Below are 22,950 nucleotides of genomic sequence, written 5' to 3' on the forward strand. Positions count from 1 at the left end.
TTTATTTATATTTTTTCTATTTGTTGCAAATTTTTGAGTTTTTTCGACTTTTTCCGACTATTTTCGACTTTTTCCGATTTTTTTCGACTTTTTCCGACTTTTTTCGGCTTTTTCCGACTTTTCGACTTTTCGACTTTTTCCGTCTTTTCGACTTTTTGACTTTTTTCGACTCTTTCCGACTTTTTTCGACTTTTTCGACTTTCCGACTTTTCGACTTTTATTTACAAAGTCGACTTTTCGACTTTTTCAGATACGATATCGAGTTATCGACTTTTTTGGAACAAAATAGTCGACTTCGACTTTCGACTTTTTTCAACAAAAAGTCGATTGTTCGATTATTCGATAGTCGATTTATAGAATCCTACTTCTTACGCAGATAACCATTTTTTCTACACCATATCATTATTAAAGTAGAAGTACACAAAACGCGTTGAGATGTCAACACGTTTTACGATTTTCAAACTTTTTGCGCTTTACAAGCTGTTAGTTGCACACCTTGCGTCATTTTAATATAATGTTTTTTAAACTATTACTGTTTAAAATCAAAATTTTATACGTTTTTGTTCTTCCATAGCTGTTTTATAGACCTAATATCGATTTCTCTGTCTGTAGAGTATACAATGTGTTCCTAATATATGGAAATTGTGATTGGAATTCAGCATATAAAAGCTTTAAAGAACAAAATTATGTTAATATTGTAAAAACGGATTGCACTTCATGTTTTCAGTTTGTTTTCATGAATTGATGAACAACAATTTTTAATGTGTATATTAAAATGTGCTTTTTCCCCGTCAATCTGGTAACCACACGCAAACAACAATAATGAAAACAATGACAACTGTCATAGCGGCGAATAGACGTACAAAAGAAAAAACAGCAAAAACTACAAACATATACGAGAAAAGTACAAGGTTTTTAAACGTTTAGAATTAAAATTCCCTAAAAGCTTTTAATATTTTTTTATAAAAATTTAATAAAAACCAATTGTTTATAATAACAACTTAACATGTAAGTAAATTGTGAGAAACTACACAAATTTAATAATAATTTCCTTTAAAAAAGTTAACAAAACTAACCTCAATTTTTGTTTTCGCGCAAACATTTTTGTATATGGTTTGTTGTGTTTATATGTAGGGCTCTTGTCAAACCGAAATCTGAGTTGACTCCCGAAGAATTGGCACGCCAAGAAGAGGAGGAATTCAATACTGGTCCCCTATCTGTGCTGACACAATCTGTAAAGAACAACACACAGGTTTTAATTAATTGCCGCAATAATAAAAAACTTTTGGGCAGAGTAAAAGCCTTCGATCGCCACTGTAATATGGTATTGGAAAATGTTAAGGAAATGTGGACGGAAATACCACGTACAGGAAAAGGCAAAAAGAAAGTAAAACCTGTAAACAAAGATCGTTTCATATCAAAAATGTTCTTAAGAGGCGATTCAGTTATATTGGTTCTAAGAAATCCTTTGGCCACAGCAGCTGGAAAGTAAAAGGATGATCAAGACACAGCCTACAGTTTTATATTTAAGTAACTGAATTTGAGAGAAAAACTAAAAATTTTTATTTTAGTTTATTTTACTTTGCGTAAAAATATGAATAAATTTTTATTAAAAAAAAAGAAGAATCAAATAATAATAATAATATATTAATTATCCTCAGATAACTGGGCATGTAAAATGGGTACATAGTCATCATATTGAGCCTGATAAAAATTACCAGCCAGAGGAGCACCCAAATTGTATTTTTCAGCAAATTTAGCTGCCTTGAAATTGGGTCTATTACGACGTGAATTATTGCCAACATGGGGTTCATCAATGTCTAACTTTCCTGGTTGTTTGTATAAAAGGAAAATGTAACGATGTAGACCAGTACCTTTGGGTGGTCCTGAACCCACATAAGCAGCTACCACTTGACCTTGATCAATTTTATTACCGGGTATATTGGCAACCAACCAATGACGAAATTCTCTAACCTTAGGATTAGTACGACTAGGTGCATCAGGATCGGTCATTATTAGGGCATAATAATCTGCACATTTTGCTTCCCATTCAACTTTGGGTTGTTGTTTTACTTGGGTTGGTGTCAATTCGTTGCCTTTATTAACCTCCAAACCACCTTCATAGGAAACCTGTTAATTTGAATTGTGAATTAAAAAAAATAATACAATATATAATTTACTTAATAATTTAATAATTTCATAGGTATTAAGAAAATACACAGTGTGACAGAAATGTTTGTAGATCTAGTTTTGTACATTATTCTAAAATATTTAGAAATTCGAATATGCCCCAAAAAATGGATTTCTATTAAGTCCATACGATCCTACAGGATTTCAAATTGTGTATCCTTTTTAAATAGTTTAGTATCTTAGTTTTTAAGGAAAAAAGTTGCATTAAAGAATTTGATCTATTATTAAAAAGAGACATATATTAAAAATTCGTTTTTGGGATAAACTCTCAATATTCGGAGCGTATTAAAATTTCTATATATCATGTATTGATCTACTCTACTGGATCTACAAACTGCATTAGATCACGTAATTGACAGAAATGAATAGCATGATTCAGTTATAAAATAAATGCATTATGGGGAAAGAAATTAAACCGATTGAAAAAGTGTTAATTTGGGTTTGCTATAAAAAACAAGTGTAATTTATCAAATTAGTTGTTTTATAAATTGCTTAATTTAGCTTAATACTTGATTCATGAAATGGAACAAAATATAATGAATACGATTTTCATAAAAACTATTTTAACATATGCGTGTACCGTGGGAAGTGTATTATGCGTTTGTGTTGATGTTTGTGACATCTAAATATAAAAATATGGTCCTTAAAGCAATATAAAGTATACCTACATGTACCTTTATGATTTTGAATTAGTTTCTTATAAGATTTAATTATGTCCAAAAGATCATATACAGCTTTAAACTAAATTTTATTGTTTTTTTTTTTAAATCCTTGAAAAATATAGAAAAGTCCAAGCCAACATCTTTGCAAGTAAAACTAAATGTTCAAGTTTATTTTGCTTTGCTTAGAAATATGAATGAATTTTTATTTTAAAAATTCAATTTATTACATTTTAATTAAACTTTAAAACCTAACTGGGCAAGTATGATGGGAACATAATCATCATATTGAGCCTGATAGAAATTGCCAGCAACGGGTGTACCTAAATTGTATTTTTCGGCAAATTTAGCTGCCCTAAAATTGGCTCTATTTTCAGCTGAACTATTGCCAACAAGAGGTTCATCAATGTCTATCCTTCCTGGTTGTTTATACAAAAGGAAAATGTAACGATGTAGACCAGTACCTTTGGGTGGTCCTGAACCCACATAAGCAGCTACCACCTGACCTTGATCAATTTTATTTCCAGGTATATTGGCAACTAACCAATGACGAAATTCTCTTACTTTAGGATCAGCACGACTAGGTGCATCAGGATCGATCATTATTAGGGTATAATAATCTGTACATTTTGCCTGCCACTCAACTCTGGGCTGTAGCTTAACTTGTGTTGGTGTCAATTCATTGCCTTTATTAACCTCCAAGCCACCGTCATATGTAACCTGTTAATTTTAATGTTGAATTTTAAAATAATGCACAAAAAAACTTAATATCATTAAATCAAGTAATTATTGTGCTATTCTCATTAACAATAGATAGAAATAAAATTGCATGATGTCAGTTTGTTAAAATGCACTGTTGGTGAAGAATTTCAGCAGTTTAAAAAAGTGTTAATTTTGTTTTTCTATAAAAAATTAAATGTAATTTATCAAATTAGTGGTTTTCCAATTTGCTAAAGTTACATTAAGTACTTATTTCATGAAAGCTAATAAAGAGAATTATAAATCCATAAACATATACATATGAATATATGTATGTGTATCACTTTGACACTATAGGTTGTAGGGTAATGTGCGTTTGAACCAATGTTTGTAACATCCAACGATATTGATCTTAGAGGTTATAACCAGGTTTAACTCTGTCTCTTCGTGACTTAGTGTAGTTTTTTAGGTCTAGGCGAGTAGTTTACTACACCATATTTAAAAATGATTTAACACCAAGAAAAATATTCATTTGAGACCCAAAAAAGTATATTTGTATGTATATTCCGGTTTCTTATCTAATTCTGAGTCTATTTAGCTAGATCCGTCTGTCTGCTATGGTTGTTAGATCTTACAACGTATACATACATATAGGAAAGAAGGAGAACCATACGCCACTTTATTTGAGGCGGCCACAAATTAAAACCACAATACATATTGTTAATATTTTTCTTGGTTCGGATACTTAGATATATTGGCTTTAGTTTTATTCCTTTCAATCTTTCCTAAGTCATCCTCATGTACATATTTTTTTAACTTTTCCGCACTGACCAAAAACGGCGATACCGCCCCATCCATTGGGTAAATGCGCCCAGGGGATGGGGCAGATTTGTCATTAGTAAAATAAAAGGAAAAAAAATATTTTTGTATTTAGCTGTTTTATACTTTAATTAATTAAACAGAGTGTAATAAACCAGATATGTATTGTTTATTTCATAGAACTTAACAGAAAAAAATTAAAACAAATTATTACTGATTTTTTTCAATATTCTAACCAAATTTTGTTCTACATCACAAGCTTTACATATATTTGGCGCATGTGCCCCACGGGCAGTTCTGGGGTTTAGTTTCAATTTTTTCGGGTTTCAAATTTTATTATCGAAAATATTATTATGTCTTATTGTTCACTATTATTGACATTCTAATACTGACGAATATATATTTTCTATCCCAAAACCTAAAAAAGTTAGCACAAAAAGTTCACACAGTGAAATATTTTCACAGCTCTTTGAAAAACAATTAATCATGTCTGCCTCCCATTATATGTAAAGTTAATGTTTCAAATTTTCAGGGATGATAGATAATCGATAAACGAAAACAAAATTTGATAATGCAATAAAATCGATTATTCAGTTTTCAAGTTATTCGCATTGACAGATGTGCCCCTATGGCATATGATCCCCCTTTTACCCTATATACGTTGGTAACATATTACCAACGTAGACATGTATCGGTCCAAAATTAATCCTAGCTTCTATATAAGGTCCACTTCTCAGAATCACTCAAATAAACATAACTTATTAAGAAACAAAGATATTGGAATAATATTTGACATAAATATGCTTGTTTTGTGAATACACTTAAAACTCTGGAAAATATTTACGGATTAGTCCATAATTCCGATAATCACGTAAAAACACATACACAATTCATTACTAAATGAAAATATCGGTATGAAATTCATCATGAACGTGTTTTAATTGCATAATTGGTTATAGATTCCCTATATACGGACCACTTCCGAAAATCACTTAATGCTCATTATTAATTACGAAATAAAGATAAAGGATAAAGGCATACTTCCCATAACCACGTAAATGCACAGATTTATAATTGAATAAAGTTATCGGTATAAAATTCGCCATAATGTGGACATAAACTACCATTCCATTTTTTTCGGATATGTCCATAACGTTGAATCATTCCATTATTGGTCGTAGCTCTTTATTACATATGAATGTATTATTTTTTATAAATCATTGGCCATATTCCACCTAATTAAATTGGTAATAAACTTGATCAAAATAAGTTCGGTAGATGTATAAACCTAGATGATTTACGAAAGCTAAAATTAAACTTTCACACTAAAGTCTTTTTCCACAAAACATAAGGTATTTTTTACACGTTGAACCCTCCCCCTATTTGTCGTACGTTTTGTACCACTATAAACTTTAAAACAACATACCTTCAGAAATTCCTTGGGTGCCTCCTGCAATACATCTGGTATTATTTCATTGTCCTTAAATACTTGCTCCACTTCATTATCAGCAGCTGCATTTTGTGCCAACTGGAAATAGGCCCAGAAACAGATAAATACAATAACCAACTGTTTAGCCATCTGGTTTGTTATTAAAATATAGAAATTTTCCTTTTGTTATTTCAACTTTTTTTCGTACAACAACAAACAGACAGCAAAGTTTTAAAAGTAAATAAATCAATACTTAAATTAAAACCAGTTTTTATATAAAATCAGCGCTAGAAGAGAAGAATAGGTGTTTAAGAGAATTTTAATTTGTTTAACAAATTGAGAAAGATATATATTTTTTGCTTACTAATTTCAAATTGTTATTAACCCTTTTTCAGTTAGTTATAGTTATGTTTTTGTGATAGAGTATTTTATTTTTCTTCTTTTTTTATCAACAATATTTAAATTTGATTGGCTTTACTTTAATTCAGTCCATTGTAAACGTAACTTAACAGCAATTTTCTCATTATCTGGTTATATTTAATAGAAACTATAAATTGACAGTTTTTTGTTGAATTCTTTACATATAGGTATTTGAATAAATTATTTTCTTAAGCTTAAAGTTAAATTTTGTACATTTACATAAAATATAAAATGAATAAGAATGAATTACCAATTGTATTCAATTGTAGCCAAGCCACACACCAGAAATGGTGTTGCCAACTTCTTAATACATAATAAACAACTAATATTATACAGTAAAAGTTAGTATAGTTTTAGGCGGAGTTTATAAAATTTAAATCTATACATATAAAAATGAATGTGTGTTTCTATGTTTGTATATTTGAAGTTTATAGACTTCTAATCGGCTGAACTGATTTTACGATGGGCGGAATGGCTATAGTGGGTGTGGCATATTCCAATCCCCCCATATTATAAAATAATAAATCAGTATATCTGAGAAAATATAACAGTTAGAGTCTAAAACTATTAGAGTTAGAATCTTTAAATTTTGCACGAAGAACTTTAACATTTGTGTAAAATTTTGCTCTAATAACTTTAATATTCATTTGAACATTTAGGGGATTTAGAAATTAGAAACTATATAAACTAAAAAACTGTAAAAATTGTAAAATAAGAGACAAACAACAATAAACGATTATTTTTAGAAATTATATAACATGAAATCCTTATCTACTGTTATCTGACAACTTTTTTTATATTTTTGAATCATTTATGAATATAAATTCATTTATTAATTAATAAAAATATCTATTAAAAAAGTAGAAAAAGTTGGCACTCAATTAACCGGGAAAATCGATTATACATAATGCTTCCGGTCCCGACCATCACGGTAAATCGAGGTCCCACTGTATTAATATTGATATATCTATATCGAGCAATAAATAATTGGAATAGAATGTTTGATTGAGGTAGCGAAGCACACCGGGTATTAGCTAGTTTTAAATATTATTGAAACAAACTGCAGCGTTCAGGGTTCAAACTGAAGCGTGACATCGATCCATTATTTCGCCTAGCCCCCTAACAATCGTACCTTCCAAAAAAAACTTTGGTTGTTAGATCTTAAATTGTTGGACTTATGAGTTTTAAATTCAAAATTAAAACTCAAAAATACTTTCCTTCTATGAATTAAGAAATTGCAAATATATTTCCCTTTGCATCGTTTTTCCACAAAATTGAAAATGTTTTCAATATTTTGAGAATATTTTGTAAATAAAATTTGGACGTGTTTTGACACTTAATTTTTTTTAATGCATACTTTTCAATTCATTTTGTTTGCACTTGTGTCTAATGAGTAATAACAACTAATCTTATAATTTTGATAAATACCTACTATTTTTCTTTTTTCTTTTTTACTATAGCTGTGTTTATTGGGTAATTTTCTACAAAAACTTTGTCAACTTAATTTAAAATTTTCAATTATTAAAAATTTCACGAAGAATTAGTAATTTTTTTAATACTTAAAACAAAAACGCAAATAAATAACTTATATCTTACAAATATCGCAATGACTGATGATGCTAAAGATATAAGCAATATTTTCAAAGCCCATCAATTAATCCCCGATGTTATATCAGTACCACCGGCAGAATTTCTAAAGGTAACTTATAATAACAAATAACTCAAGAAAATTTCTATTTTTAAAATTAAATGTCCATTGACATTAAGGTAATTTATCCAAGCGGAGTTATTGTCGATAAAGGCAATAAACTAACACCTACACAGGTCAAAGAAACACCCAGTGTAGAATGGACCCATGAAAGTAATCAATTTTATACTCTCACATTCACTGATCCTGATGCGCCCAGTCGTAAAAATCCACAATTTCGTGAATATCAGCATTGGATTGTTGCCAATATACCGGGTAATGATCTAAGTAAAGGTGAAATTTTAACGGCATATGTCGGATCTGGACCTCCTCAAGGTACGGGTTTACATCGTTATGTATTCTTACTTTTTAAACGAACGGGAAAAATACAATTTAAAGAAATTCATATACCCAAGAATAGTGGTAAAAATCGTGCAAAATTTTGTGTAATGAAATTTGCTAAGAAATATAAATTGGGTGAACCGTTGGCAGGGAATTTTTATCAGGCTGAGTGGGATGATTATGTGCCAACTGTGCATCGTCAGTTATCGGGATGAGGTTATACATGTTTATGTATCAAAATTATTAAAATAATTAATTTTAGATGATCTTAATAAAACTTAAATGATTAAAATTGTATATATTAACATTTTAGAAATCTCTCTGCTAGGATAAATCCATATAAAGTGACAGATAAAGGAAGAGTAAAATTAATAATATTTTTTCAATGTCTATTTTTTATACGAATTTTAATTAGTATACGAAAAAGGCCACGCCCACTTTTGCTAATTCGCCCATCTTTATTAGTATTTAATTTACATGGGACTTTAGCTGAATTGAAATTTTCTTTACCGTTATTTTCTATGTTTTCTATTCTATTTATCATTCTATCTGGAATGGTTTTTACACAAATATTAAAATCAATATTTCTTCTCTAATATCGACTAGGGTTAGAACCGCTAACTAATTTCTTATTAATAAAATTGAATACTACCACTCATTACAAAGTAATGTATGAAATAACTACATTATCTACAATATTCATTACCAAAATTTGCATATTTTACTGGGTGATTTCACAAGCAGAACAAATTTGAAAAAAGTCGAAACCCTAAGACCAAGTTTGATGTTTCTAAAATATTGAGTGCTGAATCGGAATCTGTGCTCATATTTTCACCATCACATCTGGGATTTGAGATATCGTATACTGCAATTTTAGAAACCTAACACAAACTAAGACAACAGCTCCAAGATAACTTCATTTTTAAAATATTGTATGACAAGTGGAAGTCCATTCTATAAGCTTTAAAATAAAGGATTAACTGCTGGCATGTCTGCTTTCTTCTTTGAGATATACATATATACTTAAGACTTGGAAACTCATGGTTTTTGGTATATTCAAAGTTTTTACAACCAGAAATACTGTAAATATAGGATTCCAATTGACTCAGAATCACTTTCCTTTCATTCGACTTAACGAGGTCTTTACGTATGCCAATTATTGAAAAATTGGAGTGATTACGTTTTGTTTGTAAAATAAATGCGATATGTATGAAAAAATAAAGTAAAGGTGTAAATTTTTAGAAGATAACTCGAAAAATAAAGAAAATATATCAGATATTAAGCCTTTATATTAAAGCTGGCAGAATGGTTTTTCAGATTATATTAAACTTTTTTATTAAAAATTTTTCTTCAACGTCTAAATAAAGGTCAAAAATTACGTTTTCTCAAACATGGCACGACATTTCAAATCCCAGAAAAGTAAACTTTGGTCTGTGGTCTGTCTGAAAAGATCTGAAGAAGTAATGATTTTAACACAGGTTCTCTCATAGGAGGAGTGTCCTTTTAATTTGATTTCAAATTCATTACATCTGAAGTCATTCCCAGTAATTTTTATGTTCTTTTTTGGCAGAAATTTTAAAAAAATGACTTCTTTTCGCTTTTTTATAAGTCAATAAACATCACATTCACAAAAGGTAAAAAAAAATCACTTAGTGCTACTTCTGAAGTGGTGATAAATGTTATTTTTTTGGAAGTACTTCGTTTTGTTTTTTGTTAGGTATTATTATTATTACTTAAAAACATATTGGCATAATTTTAAGTTAAAATTTTGAAAAACCAAAATAAAATTAAAAAATTTAGTTAAAAAAAATTTCAATCATACTTGTTGATTTTTAAATTTTAACTGAATAACTGAAATTTTTTTTGTTTCAGTAAAATCTATTAAATGTTTAATTAAAAATGTTTAACCATTTAAACCATTTTATATATTAATATTTAAATAACAAAAATGTTCTTTCATCCAAAAAACTTGAAATTTTCATTTAAAACTTCAAAACTTTTCATAAATTGTTAAGAATAACACATACTATATTTGTATCGAAAATTTACTGTAAAATAACATTTTGGGAGAACTCAAAAAAATATAATACTACTGGGTACATATATTTCTTAAATATATCCTTTTTATTCTCAAGCTAAACCCAATCTAGCCAATAGCACATCTGAGAATGCATCATATTGAGCCAAATAAAAATTACCCGCCACCGGCCTACCTAAGCCATATTTTCTGGAAAAATTGTTAGTAGAAAAATTAGGTCTACCCTCAATGCTGTTGGCGTCAATGTATTTTTCATCAAACTTCAATCTTTCCGGTTGTTTAAATAATAAATAAACATAACGATGAAAACCTGAACCTTTACTTGGTCCAGAACCTTGATAACCATATACTAAATCTCCTTCATCAACATTATTCTCTGGTATATTAACAATTAACCAATGACGCCATTCTTTTAAAGAAGTATCCTCACGTGATGGTGCATCCACTTCGGTAAATAATAGTGTGTAAAAAGAGTCTTTTTCAGCAGACCATTCTACCAGGGGAGCATTTTGTACTTGGGTGGGTGTTAATTCCTCACCCATATTTGCCGTAACACCACTGTCAAAGGTGACCTAAATAAATTTTTATTTAAACATTTATCGATGACATATTTCATTTAGTTTAATATAAAATATTTACTTTTAATATTTCTTGGGGTCCTTCATTTAAAAGATCTGGTATAACTTCATGCCTTTTCATAGCCTTTATTATTTCGGATTCCTCTGCTAATACTAATTTTAGAATGTAAACTACTTTTAGTAAGATAACAAACTTCATGATTTTAATGTTGTTGTTGCTAATATTTTCAAACTTTGAATGATTGTTAACGTTGCAAATTCTTGATTTAAATATTTTTTGAACAAGCTTTTAAAAACTTAAGTTTGCTAAAGCTTAATGTTTAAGCAGGCAAATTTTTGAAAATTAATAATCATTTTTCTATTTCTATTAAGAATATGACTGTTAACATTTTGAAATCTACAAATTTCATTGTACTTTGATTGCTACCATTACAAGTATAACGACGAATAATTCAAATAATTTCTATCAGTTATCCATATGATCGTCTGAAGGGCCCTTTAGTAGTTGTAATTCAAATTTCGCGACATCGCTTTTATTTTTTCAGTGTGATCAGGATTGTGTTTGTTGTGTGGTTTTTGACAGTTTTTCGTCTTGTTCGAACTGGTGTAGCATAATACTTCGTAAAACTGTGTATTGGTCCTAGCAAAAATTGTCCAAAGAAGTTTAGATAGAATTTCTTCATTAAAAAAAAAATGGGGAGCAATATCTATAGCAATTAAATTCGACATGAACATATTTTATAGCAACCTCAGTTGCTTTGTAAAATTGTATAAGGATAGGTCCATAACTGAACCTATCCCCTTATAATTGCGTAAAAGAAGCATCTATTTCGATGAAATTCGACATGGACATAAAATAGGAACCTTAAAATATTTTTAAAATTTTATAAGGATCGGTCAATAATTGGCTCTATCCTACATATAAAGTCCCCTTCAGAAAATGACTTAAACGCTCATATCTGTTTACAAGAAGCATCTATAGCCATGATATTCGTCATTAACATATTTTATAGGAACCTTAAAATATTGTGTAAATTTTGTAAGGATCGGTCCATACCCTACCCTTTATATAAGGTCCCTTCAAAGATTAAATATAAGAAAGAATTCCTTTCGGCAATATTTTGATGGTTGGCTCAACTGAATATAACAAAAATTACCCATTGAATAGTTAGTTTGAAAGAAGGATGTACCTATATACATCAAATCCAAAAAAAAGGCCTCTATCAGGCCTGTTGAGCGCTCCTTAACCAGTGCCAATGGTGGGAATTGAACCCACCATCTCCGGTCTACCAGACTAGGACACTTAGCACTAAACTACTGGAGGCCACACATAGGCCAAAGTATACACTTCTAAAGGACTGAGCCAGGCTAAATCCGTTTAGATAGATATCATACAGATTGTATATGCGGGATTTTTCAAATTCATTTTTGGAACATTTTATAAAACGGGCGATATTTTGGGAATACAAAACGTTTGGTAATTAAAATTTAGATATGTTATGACTCTAATAAAATTTGTCAATTACATAGCTACATTTCGCTTCGGCAGTTATATCAGTAACATTAAGAATTGAAAATGTAAATTGATATAAAAACCCAATCTCTTTAAAGCTCTCCTAGAACTAGATTTGGGTGATAAATTTGAACATTTAATATAAAGTTTCCATAATATTTTATTTGTGATGGCTAAATAGTTTTGAGATAATGTCTTACTATAAAGGGTTATATTCCAAAAAAATAACTCTGCACAAAATGTGGAATTCCTAGTATTCATGATAAGAGCAAACTTTTTTTCATGGTTTCTTATTATGTATTGTCAACCGCAAGAATTACCCTCCTATTTTAAAACTTAATCAATTTAAAAACTAAATTATATGTGTACAATATATTTCAAATAATAACTCTTCAAAGCATTCAAGTAGAAAGAAAATTTATATAATTGAATAGAGTTCAATGTGTGCATTTATCATCTTGTTGAGTGTTATTTGGGCAAAACTAAAAGTTTAATAACTATTATCGAGCAAATTTACAATGATAATAAAGTCATTTTCTCAAAAAAAAAAAAAATAAAATAATAGTAATAAAAATAAATAATAACCACTCAAACGAACAATACGTACAGTGGTGGTCAAATAAAAAATGATCACATAAATACTTTTGAGTACAATTGTTTAAATATTTTTTTCATCGCATACGCAGTATTCGTAAATCAAAGTTTTTTTGTTTTTTAAATTTATAAAATTAAATTTGAACAATTTTATTTATAAACACATGGACTGTTTCGTGTCAAGTGACGCAACATAAAAAATCGATTTGGTGCTGTCTGGCTTACTACATTGGTGCAAATTTCATCAAGTTGGGTCACTTGACACGAAACTGTCAACATGTATATATATGATAGGAAATAGGGGTACTATAAATAGGGGCGTGGCACTTCCCATATGTATTAATACCATAATTCGTTTATTTTAGAAACTATTGGTGTTAGAATATTAACAACCATGTTATAACCATGTTATACGGGGTTAGACATAAGAATGTTATACAAAAATACGATAATCTAAGGAATTATTACAGTTCAAATTCTAAATTCTAATAGGTTTCTATTTTCTGTAAGGCCCCCAAATTTGATTGAGTTGTATTGTAAGTACCTTGTTTTAAATAATTAATACCGTTGATGCTTTATTACATATATTTTGTTCTGAAAAATGTATTGTATTTATTAACAATGTAAATCATTTTGCACTTAAACATGCAATATTATCTGTATTGTTCATTTACTGTAAGACATACATAACTCGAAATACATATTTGTCATTCTAAAATCTTTACGTACGTATTTTGTGCATGATTGTAATTGCCAATGGTCGCTGTTCCTTTGTCCATAAATGTAATTCTTTTAATCAAAGTCCAAGTTGCCATTTTAAAGTAATTTCAATGAAATGTGGTACAAGTTGTACTTTTGGTTCAGAAGACAAATTTGTACATAATTTTAGCTATACAACTCTGCACTTTTAAGTTTTATATTAGTATTTATACAAAGTTTAGATGGTTTTTATAATGATCAGTTAAAATTCCACGCCGTTTTTCTCAAAACTATTGTTCAATTCACTATCGATGTCGTATCGTTGTAAGTCATAAAAAAATTTCAAATAAAATTTTTTGAAACAATTCCATGAAAAGGTAAACCACGACTGAAAAAATAAAACCCTTAACTTCTGCATTTTTGAAGATAATTCATCAAAATTTGGTATATGATCTTTTGTAGCATCAAAGACGAAAACTGTTGAACATTTTTGAAATGGTTCTATTTGTATACCTCGCCGCCACACAAACGGACCTGAAAATAATACTTTTTAGCTCATAATTCTGTTAATTATAATACTATCCCTTAAAAAATCGGCAGATCTAAAATGTTTATAAGTCTAAACCTTTATGCTGATTTTCATAACGATTGGACCTCATTTGACCCTAGTTCAATTCAAAGTTTAATTTCAGTTTTTTTATTTTTATCTATAAATTGCTTAATCGACTATGTCCGACTGCACTTTCCTACTCTTTTTGATTTGTTGAAGTGTGTGTATGCATATGTTTCTGTCACATAAGATGTGTCACCGATCATTAAAATTTTTTATTATAAAATAATATAACTTTTTATTTAAAAATTATGGATTACTAATGAAAAATATGTCCCATAGTGTAAGAAATTACACTATTCGCAGATTTTTGTAAAAATTTACATGTACTTTAAAAACACTTCCGTTTTTTGTCAAGTATGATATCGCCATATTTTAATCCATATTTTGGAAAACAAGGTTCCGAATAGATGCTTCCTTTTGCAAATTTAAATGGAACAAAACGACAAAATTGTTTTCCATGTACACCTAATTTTACAAAATCTATACCACTCTGACTGTGGCCTCCGGTAGGTTAGTGCTCTAGTCTGGTAGACCGGAGGTCGTGGGTTTGATTCCCACCTGAGGCATTGGTTAAGGAACGCACAACAAGCCCGATAGAGACCTAGGTGTATTTCTTCGGATTTGATGTATATATGTACATCCTCCTTTCAAACTAACTAACTAACTAACTAACTAACTAACTAACTAACTAACTAACTAACTATACCACTCTGAAGGCGTTCGAATGACACATACAATCGTATGGAATTGCCCATATATATTTCAAATAAAGCCACTTTTGTAGTATGTATGTATTTGTTCTTTTAAAATATGTTAATTTATATTAATTAATGTCCTTTAAGGGATGTATCGAGGTCGCTGGTTGGTTTGTTCTCTTTTTTTGACTTTTTCAAAGCCCGATTTGGCTTTTTTCTTGAAGAGGAGGTTTTTTCAAAATTTTTACACGGTTTACTTAACAGTTCAGGTTCACTTTTTTATTCAATTGATTTTGTCAACCTCGGATCTAGTTGCAGAAAAGCTTTGCAGAACATACAAATCTCTGTTTTTGAAATTCATATAAATATACGATTTTCGTTTGTTGGGACCAACTATGAGAAATATTTGATGAATATTTACTCGAATAATCCGCTTTTTGGTCGCATTTGAAACATATGTACAAAAATAAAAGTTTTGTTAATCGGAACACATCGGCTCTTTAACGATGCGTTTCGATCAATTGTAATTAAAGAAATTATATTTGGTAAACTTCAATTACAATTAATTTAAATTGGTTATTGTTTATATAATTAATTCTAATATACCCATTACAATGAATTGTAATTGCTGCACTTTCAATTACAATTACAAGTAATTATAATTGGATTGGTACATTACTGTATATATTTATATTAATAGTTTTCAATTAATATTAGTGTAGCGTACTGTATAGCCGAGCTCGACGATCATCTATAATTTCTTAACTGTTTTAGTTCTATATTCTGACTGATATAAACCAAACTACAAATAACTGTTATTGATATGAATAAGCGCTATAGTTTCCTATTTAACGTATGCTAATTATAATAACAATGTTTATGATATAATAAAAATAATATATTCGCATTAATAAAGTTATATTTTGTTTATAACAATTATTTATGTTCAACTAGTGTATTTTTGCATAGTCAATCTAAAAGCATGTATGTTCATAAATTAATTTATTATAGTCTGACGAGGCCGACTATATAATACCCTACACCTGTTACAAAAAGTAAAATGTGAATTAGTTTTCAAAATTGCGACCTGTAGTTTGATTACAAGGTTTAAATACACTATTCGGGGGTTCAGTTGTATGGGGGTTAGGTGATATAATGGATCGATATTGACCATTTTCAATAGGCTTCGTCCCTAGGACAATAGATTATGTACCAAATTTCAATGATTTATATTCAAAATTCCTACAGTTTGATTACAAGGTTCACATGGACGGACGGACAGACATAGATAAATCGACTCGGAAAATGATTCTGAGCCGATTGGTATATTTTAACGTGGGTAACGTGGGTTTAAAACCAATATTATTGTGCGATACAAACATTAGCACATACCCAATATACCCTACCCACTAAAGTGGTGTAGGGTATAAAAAATCTTTAATTTCTAGCGACTTTAAGAGCAACTTTATATGAACTTGCTACTCAGGTTTTAAGAACTAGTAAGGAATAGTATGGATATTTAGTATTTAAACGTGCATATATGCAAATAAATATTTGTCATATTAAAAAAAATACAACCTTGATAATAAAAATCATGAAAAACAAGCAAATGTCGACCCATTTTTACTTTCATCTTTTACTTAATTCATTAAAAAATCATTAAGACATTTAGCCAGTCTACACTAATAATAGATCTACTCTGTATACAAGATAAATTGTTAAATTTAAATATATTTCTTTATTTAATACATTTTTTTTCATTTCGGTTTTGTTTTATGAACAACTTAAAGTTGTTGGTATTTATTTTTTGTTTATTAATTTGTTGTTGTTGTTTTTTTTAATCATAAGATTTATTAACATTACAATAAATTTTTAATCTACCGGTTGTTTGTTGGTTACTTTTGGTGCAAAGATGGTGTCAAATATTGAAAGAAAAAAAATTACAAAAAAACTAGTTTAATTTGTGAAGACTTATAATAAATACATGGAATTACGAAAACGATTTTTCCTTAAGAAATAGCAAATCACTTAAAGACCCAATTGTTTGTATAATTCCAAAACATAATCATCATATTGGGCCTGATAGAAATTGCCAGCTATCGGTACACCCAAATTGTATTTTTTAATAAAATTCTTAGTAGAGAATTTCTCTCGTCCAGCTGCTTGGGTTTTTGTTAAATGTTTCTCATCAAATTCCAATTTTTTAGGTTGTTTAAACAACAAAAATGTATAACGATGTAAACCAGAATCTTTTGGTGGTCCCGAACCCACATATTCGGATAAAACTTCTCCTTTACTTAAATTGTCACCGGGTATATTACCCACTAACCAGTGATGCCATTCACGAATAGTGGGTTCTTTGCGTGAAGGAGCATCAGGATCGGTCATTATTAAAGTGTAATATGTGCCTGCCTCTGCTTGCCATTCAATTTTTGGTTGATTTTTAACTTGGGTAGGAGTTAATTCAACACCCTTATCGGCCTGTATGCCATTATCATAAGTAATCTGCAAGTAATATTTTAATTTATTACAAAGCGTTTTTAAATCTTATAGAATCATTGTTCATACCTTAAGAAAATCTTTTGGTCCTTCCTCAATAACATCAGGTATAACTTCTAAATGTTTCATGAATTTGGTAATTTCGGAATCTTTTGCCTTAACGGTGTTTACGACCAAGCCAAGTAGGCATAATGCTAATACCACTTTAAAGGTCATTTTTTATTACAGTTTCTTGTTTTTTTTTTAATGCAATGTTTTTTATTTATTTTAATTTGTATATGAGATCTTTATTGTTTAAATGTTAAATATTGACTGAAATCTTTATTGATTAAAATCTCAGTTTTAATATATGAATGACAACTATAAATGTATTTATCTGAATATTTATCTCAATTTTACTTTAAGCTTATAATAAAGCTTTGGATGTTATATTACTGCAACTTGAATTTAAGTTAATAAAAATCTATATCAAAAGCTTTTTTTATTTAAACTATATCCGGTTTTAAATAAAGTTTTTCGATTTTTATTAGCAGCTTTTATATAAAACTTTTGTTTAGATTTAATAAAAAATTTCATTGGTTTTAAAATATTTAGAATAAAAAGTCAAAGGTATTTTTTTAAATATTTCGTATTTATTATTTGTTTTTTTTATTATTTTTTAATTGCATTTTTAATAAATTAAATAAATATTAACTTAACTTTGTTTTTGATTTTTTTTTTTTTGGTTTTTGGGATGTCATTTGGTCGCGATGAAATAAAATTAGAAAAAGGAAATCGTAAAGAATAGAATACAGAAAGATAGTCTTAGAGATAGCACGAAAAAGAGAAAGAAAAAATAGATAGAAAAAGAGATAGAATAGAATTGTATAGAATAGAAGAAAGGATTTTGGTAAAGGGGGGTAGACTAGAAAAACTGAAAATAATGACTTGTATGGCCTCTCCTTTTCAAAGAGATATTTGAGGTGAAAATATATAAATAATTAAATTAATTTTTTTCTTTTTTTTAACAACTAATGAAAAAAATAAATAAGCATTTAAATGTTACTACTTTTTTCTCAGAATTTTGAATGTCCTTGCTGAGCACATGTTTTGGTTTCTAGAATTGTCCTGGTTTGTTTAACTATCGAAAGGGCACAAAGTGTGTGTTTTCTTTTCAACCACTTAGTGATTAAACTAAAAGAAAAGAAAGCTGGATAGAGATTTACGATAAAACTCTAACCTTCGCTTTCCCATTTGGAATGTTGTAGGGTAGGTGATGATGGAGGGAGGATATATTTAAGAGGAGCTGCTGTAGCTGCCGGAAGAACCAGTGCTGCTGGAGCCAGAGTAGGAAGAGCTGCTGCTGGGATGATAAGAACTGTAGGCCATGTATTGGGCATCAGAACGGGCATATGGACCACCGCTCATGGGTTCCCAGCTGCTGGGATCGTAAGAGGAGGCAGTAGAGCTGGGTACACCGTATTCAGCAGCGGGCATGGGTGGCATCATTGGCATCATGGTCATTTTCATACCGCCCAATTTTTGGATCAAATTGTAGATGAGGAAACCCAAAACCAATTTAATAGCGATTTTAGACAAGATCAAAGCCTTGAAAGCTTTAAGTCCAATCAATGACATTAAGATGGGCATAACAACCTTCAATTTGAGTTTCATGAGCAACAACAAGGGCAAGAAGAGTTTGTCCTTCTTCTTATCACCACGGGCTAAAAGTAGAAAAAGTAAAAGTTAGAGAGTAAACATTAAAATGTTTGTCTCAACTTTAACTCACCTTCAGATTGGGGAATTTCCAAATCGAAACCACGATCAGCACGGTAGGACAATACAGAGTTAGCGAATACAGTTTCGGGCAATGTTACGCGGATTTCATTGGTGTTCAAGATGCGGGCAACACGATCGGTGATAACTTTGTCGATAACATCATCATTGAAGGCACGGCCGCTAACATCTTCTTCAACACCGGTAACAGTATCCAAATAGGTCAACACCTTCTCCTTCAAGCAATGCATGGCATTGCTGTTGAAACAATTATCCACAATATTAGAGATGAGTTCGTCGGAGGTGTGAATGCGTGGTTCGGCCACAGAATTATCAATGGCGGCAGCATTGAGGGGAGCAGAAGCGGCCAGCAATAAACAGCCTACGGCCAAAAAGGATGTAAAACGAAAAGCCATTTTTAACAAATATTATTTTTTAGTTTAATTAATTATAAAACCAGGTTTATTCCTTAAACTGTATTGTGCTACTGGTGTTCACAATGGAATTGATATGAAAACAATGATATCAATTTCAACAAATACTGATGATTTTATACTGCCGCTCCCCCATACAAAAAAACGTCACCACATACCCCATGCACACAAAACGACCTAAAAGAAGTGAAAACAATAACAACAACTATTAGTACACTTTGCTTAAGAGCGTCAAAACCAAAAAGACCATACGGGAAATTACAAATAGTTATTTTCATACCTCATAACGAATGACCCAAGTCTCAATATATTTGACTCTATAGTTAATAAGAGTCTAGTCTATAGTATTATATTGTTTTTGTAAAATTTTGTGTTCATATTGGAAGTATTGATTATCAACAACAATTTCTATCAAAATTAATAATTTTCAAAATTTTATAACAAAAAAAAAAAAAAAAACAAATTTTTGGTAATGGCCTAAACTGAAGTAAGCTTTCTTTCATACCTAAACTCAATTGTATGCCAAATATTGAAATTACTATCAACCAACTAACTAACTAAGTAAGCAAGCCAATTCAAATCAATTGATTTCATCATAACATAACGATCAAACCGTCAATGTTTTACGACAACTTCCCTCCCCAGCAATTGCATTTCAATCCAAAAAAAGGCAAAGTAAAAACACTCTCACGCATGCGTTGAATGTCGACTTTTTCCACTATGAACCGCTATTCATTCAATTTCAATTTGTCTGTCGGTCGTACTTCTTGTATTAAAAACTTTTGATTTTACAATGTTGAGGTTGTTGTTATTGTGTCCATTGTTTTAAGTATTAATTAGTATGCAAAACTCAATACTCTTACGATGTTCAATTACAAGTGACAATAATAAAATACAATAAACTAAAATATAGTAAATAAAACAAATACACATAAATATGTTTAACAGACAGACATACACACATACATAAAAGACACTCTGCCAAACTGCAACTAAAAAACAATTTCATATTTGAACGTTAAAAAATTTCATTTTAATTTGTTTTTGTTATGGGTGCCAAAAATTAAAAATATAAAAACTTTTTCTCTTTCAACTCCTACCCCTCTAACCCCCCAAAGTTTGACACAAGTAACCAAAAAATTTGTTTTTTATTTCATAAAAGAATTTTACAACAAATATTTAACAATATTTATAGAGTAAAAATTAAAAATTTATTTTAATATCCGTTTTAGGTTTATTGTTTTTTTTTGGTAACATTTGTAGACAACCAGACACGTTATTCGATCGTAATTCATATTGGCAAATCTATAATTTCCTCCTCTTTGTCCACCACCTTCTTTTATTTATTCTTATTTACCATATTTGTTATACAACTTTCATTACTTTATGTAGTTAAAACATTTATTTAGTTTTATTCATATTTTTAGCTTTTTTAAATTCCTAACCGTTTTCAGACTTACACATAAATATACTTATATAAATAAATATGTACGTGTTGCAGTGATCAGAAGACACCTTACGATCGCTATACTTAATATTAAAAACTTTGAATTTCATAGAGATGGTGTAGGTTAAAGCTGTATATTATCATGGAAAACACAAGGTCATTGTTCCAAAAATAATTTAAATTGTATTGATGTTATACTATTTACTTTAGCCTTGACATATTAGATATAATTTATAATTTGTAAAAATTATATAGAATCCCAGCAGTTCGACAAAGAGTCAATGCATTCGTCTGTTTTGGGTCATTCGTCACGAATGTACCCTTTGTAATCAAGAGTGAAGACAGTCGTCACTTTAATGTCCTCTTTGTAAGCGGGAGTGGAGACAGTCGTCTTTTTACTGTCCTCAAGTAACCTAGAAATTATACTCTTAAAAGTTGTTTTTTTTTGTACAGTCGTCACTTTAGTGTCCTTTTTGTAAGCTAGAACGGAGGCAATCGTCTCTTTACTGTCTCTTTGTAGGCTGTAGAGTGACGACAGACTTCTTTGTAGGATAATGCCATGTTAAAATGGTATATGTATGTACTAGCAATTTATGAACTTTATATTAACCCCATATTACGATTTTGAAGACTATATTGGTTTTCAAGTTATACGAGTTATTCTTTTAATTCATATGCGAGGTACTCTACTCGCCATTCCATGCTCACATCTGCGACCAAGTTCTTTGGGCAAAATAGTTCCCCAGATATACAAATAGTTTCCCAGTTTTACGAATTTTTATGTGTTATTCATATAAGAGTTGCAAGATGGCCCCCTAATGAATGCCCACCATTTAACCCTCAAATTTTCACTTTTATATTATTGTACCTCCGATGTTCTTATAATTGTCAATGTTCTTTGTGCAAAATTTGAAGATTCTAAATGTACCATTTTTCCAGATAAAGGAATTTTTGTATCTAATTCATATGGGAGGTGTCATATTGCTAGTACTCCAATTTATTACCCAAATGTTCATACGGATGTTAATCTTCTTTGAACAAACATTGATGGTTCTAAATCTAATAGTTTCCAATATAAACGATTTTTTTATTAAATGGGAGGTACAACGGTCCCAATTGCTAGTCAGGTTATTTTTGCTTTAGAATGAAATATAATCTGATATATTCTTAGGAGTTTACTGGGATTGACACTAAAAACGGGTGCTCTTTTTTAGGTATGTTCTGAGTTTTTAGTTTTTTAAGAGCCTGGGTCTTTGTGCTTCAGAAAAACGGGTGCTCTTTTTTAGGTGTGTTCTGAGTTTTTAGTTTTTTAAGAGCCTGGGTCTTTGTGCTTCAGAAAATTGGAGATAATCAGGAACTGAGATCAGGAGTATACTGGGATTGACCCTGTTTTCCCATTTTCTATAACATTCTCCTCTATGCCCAACGTAGTCGAGTTCGTATGTTGGGCACTGTACATACATAGTTAATTGTAATACTTTTCCAATATAGTATAGTAGCATGCATTCTAATTCTTGATTGCTTAGTAATTTCTTTGAAATGACAGACACCATATTTGTCAACGTATGTATATGTAAATAGAATACAGGTAAATGGGTTATGATTGAAACAATTTGTCGTTTATTCAAATTGTGTTAAAACATGAAAGTGAAATTATTTGCAAAGAGTTAATAGAACATGAAAATGTCAGAAATGGCATTAATTACATTATTAGTGTGTAAAAATTGATAGTAAAAATGAAAACTATAGGGAAGTTATCTTCCATATTAGATAAAAAACAATATATGCATTAATTTCTAATTAATATCGAAATTAAATCCTTTAAACAAAATCTTGAGCA

At 29.8% G+C, this 22,950-nt stretch overlaps 6 protein-coding genes across 8 annotated transcripts; 2 read left to right on the forward strand and 4 right to left on the reverse strand.

Moving 5' to 3' along the window:
- Positions 1-846: 846 nt before the first annotated feature.
- LOC111684358 (probable small nuclear ribonucleoprotein Sm D2) lies at positions 847-1,954 on the forward strand. The gene is made up of 2 exons (XM_023446509.2): positions 847-1,008; positions 1,135-1,954. Coding segments are annotated over exons 1-2 (360 nt in total). The 5' UTR covers positions 847-1,006; the 3' UTR covers positions 1,493-1,954.
- LOC111684341 (protein D3-like) lies at positions 1,562-6,048 on the reverse strand. 2 transcript variants are annotated; one of them, XM_023446493.2, is made up of 2 exons: positions 5,794-6,027; positions 1,562-2,130 (listed from the first exon to the last, which is right to left on the reverse strand). In XM_023446493.2, exons 1-2 carry the CDS (start codon positions 5,944-5,946, stop codon positions 1,648-1,650), a joined length of 636 nt encoding a protein of 211 aa, XP_023302261.2. In that variant the 5' UTR covers positions 5,947-6,027; the 3' UTR covers positions 1,562-1,647. The 2 variants fall into 2 exon arrangements, with proteins under 2 accessions (XP_023302261.2, XP_023302268.2); XM_023446500.2 differs by having other exon boundaries at positions 2,073-3,569; positions 5,794-6,048.
- Positions 6,049-7,721: 1,673 nt separating this feature from the next.
- On the forward strand, positions 7,722-8,530 carry LOC111684442 (protein D2-like). Of its 2 annotated transcripts, XM_046948372.1 has the most exons (3): positions 7,722-7,915; positions 7,984-8,239; positions 8,303-8,530. In XM_046948372.1, the coding sequence occupies exons 1-3, from the start codon at positions 7,823-7,825 to the stop codon at positions 8,458-8,460; spliced, it is 507 nt and encodes a 168-aa protein (XP_046804328.1). In that variant the 5' UTR covers positions 7,722-7,822; the 3' UTR covers positions 8,461-8,530. The 2 variants fall into 2 exon arrangements, with proteins under 2 accessions (XP_046804328.1, XP_046804326.1); XM_046948370.1 differs by having other exon boundaries at positions 7,984-8,530.
- Positions 8,531-10,273: 1,743 nt separating this feature from the next.
- On the reverse strand, positions 10,274-11,061 carry LOC111684434 (protein D3-like). The gene is made up of 2 exons (XM_023446611.2): positions 10,923-11,061; positions 10,274-10,855 (listed from the first exon to the last, which is right to left on the reverse strand). The coding sequence occupies exons 1-2, from the start codon at positions 11,058-11,060 to the stop codon at positions 10,376-10,378; spliced, it is 618 nt and encodes a 205-aa protein (XP_023302379.2). The 5' UTR covers position 11,061; the 3' UTR covers positions 10,274-10,375.
- Positions 11,062-16,711: 5,650 nt separating this feature from the next.
- LOC111684199 (protein D2-like) lies at positions 16,712-17,785 on the reverse strand. Its single transcript, XM_023446332.2, has 2 exons — positions 17,544-17,785; positions 16,712-17,480 (listed from the first exon to the last, which is right to left on the reverse strand). Exons 1-2 carry the CDS (start codon positions 17,688-17,690, stop codon positions 17,004-17,006), a joined length of 624 nt encoding a protein of 207 aa, XP_023302100.2. The 5' UTR covers positions 17,691-17,785; the 3' UTR covers positions 16,712-17,003.
- A 395-nt stretch (positions 17,786-18,180) lies between these two features.
- On the reverse strand, positions 18,181-19,818 carry LOC111684229. Its single transcript, XM_023446361.2, has 2 exons — positions 19,243-19,818; positions 18,181-19,177 (listed from the first exon to the last, which is right to left on the reverse strand). Exons 1-2 carry the CDS (start codon positions 19,643-19,645, stop codon positions 18,750-18,752), a joined length of 831 nt encoding a protein of 276 aa, XP_023302129.1. The 5' UTR covers positions 19,646-19,818; the 3' UTR covers positions 18,181-18,749.
- Between the last annotated feature and the right edge of the window lie 3,132 nt (positions 19,819-22,950).

Source organism: Lucilia cuprina, chromosome 4 (assembly GCF_022045245.1).
Source record: "Lucilia cuprina isolate Lc7/37 chromosome 4, ASM2204524v1, whole genome shotgun sequence".
NCBI lineage: Eukaryota > Metazoa > Arthropoda > Insecta > Diptera > Calliphoridae > Lucilia > Lucilia cuprina.

Bases quoted from the DNA above. Each gene is read 5' to 3' on its own strand.
- LOC111684229 (XM_023446361.2), bottom strand. From the start codon at position 19,645: ATGGCTTTTCGTTTTACATCCTTTTTGGCCGTAGGCTGTTTATTGCTG. The intron at 19,178-19,242 runs GTGAGTTAAAGT...TTCTACTTTTAG, and splicing joins GGAAATTCCCCAATCTGAAG to CCCGTGGTGATAAGAAGAAG.
- LOC111684442 (XM_046948370.1), top strand. From the start codon at position 7,823: ATGACTGATGATGCTAAAGATATAAGCAATATTTTCAAAGCCCATCAA. The intron at 7,916-7,983 runs GTAACTTATAAT...ATTGACATTAAG, and splicing joins CACCGGCAGAATTTCTAAAG to GTAATTTATCCAAGCGGAGT.
- LOC111684434 (XM_023446611.2), bottom strand. From the start codon at position 11,060: ATGAAGTTTGTTATCTTACTAAAAGTAGTTTACATTCTAAAATTAGTA. The intron at 10,856-10,922 runs GTAAATATTTTA...AAATTTATTTAG, and splicing joins GACCCCAAGAAATATTAAAA to GTCACCTTTGACAGTGGTGT.
- LOC111684199 (XM_023446332.2), bottom strand. From the start codon at position 17,690: ATGACCTTTAAAGTGGTATTAGCATTATGCCTACTTGGCTTGGTCGTA. The intron at 17,481-17,543 runs GTATGAACAATG...TATTACTTGCAG, and splicing joins GACCAAAAGATTTTCTTAAG to ATTACTTATGATAATGGCAT.
- LOC111684341 (XM_023446493.2), bottom strand. From the start codon at position 5,946: ATGGCTAAACAGTTGGTTATTGTATTTATCTGTTTCTGGGCCTATTTC. The intron at 2,131-5,793 runs GTATGTTGTTTT...TCAAATTAACAG, and splicing joins CACCCAAGGAATTTCTGAAG to GTTTCCTATGAAGGTGGTTT.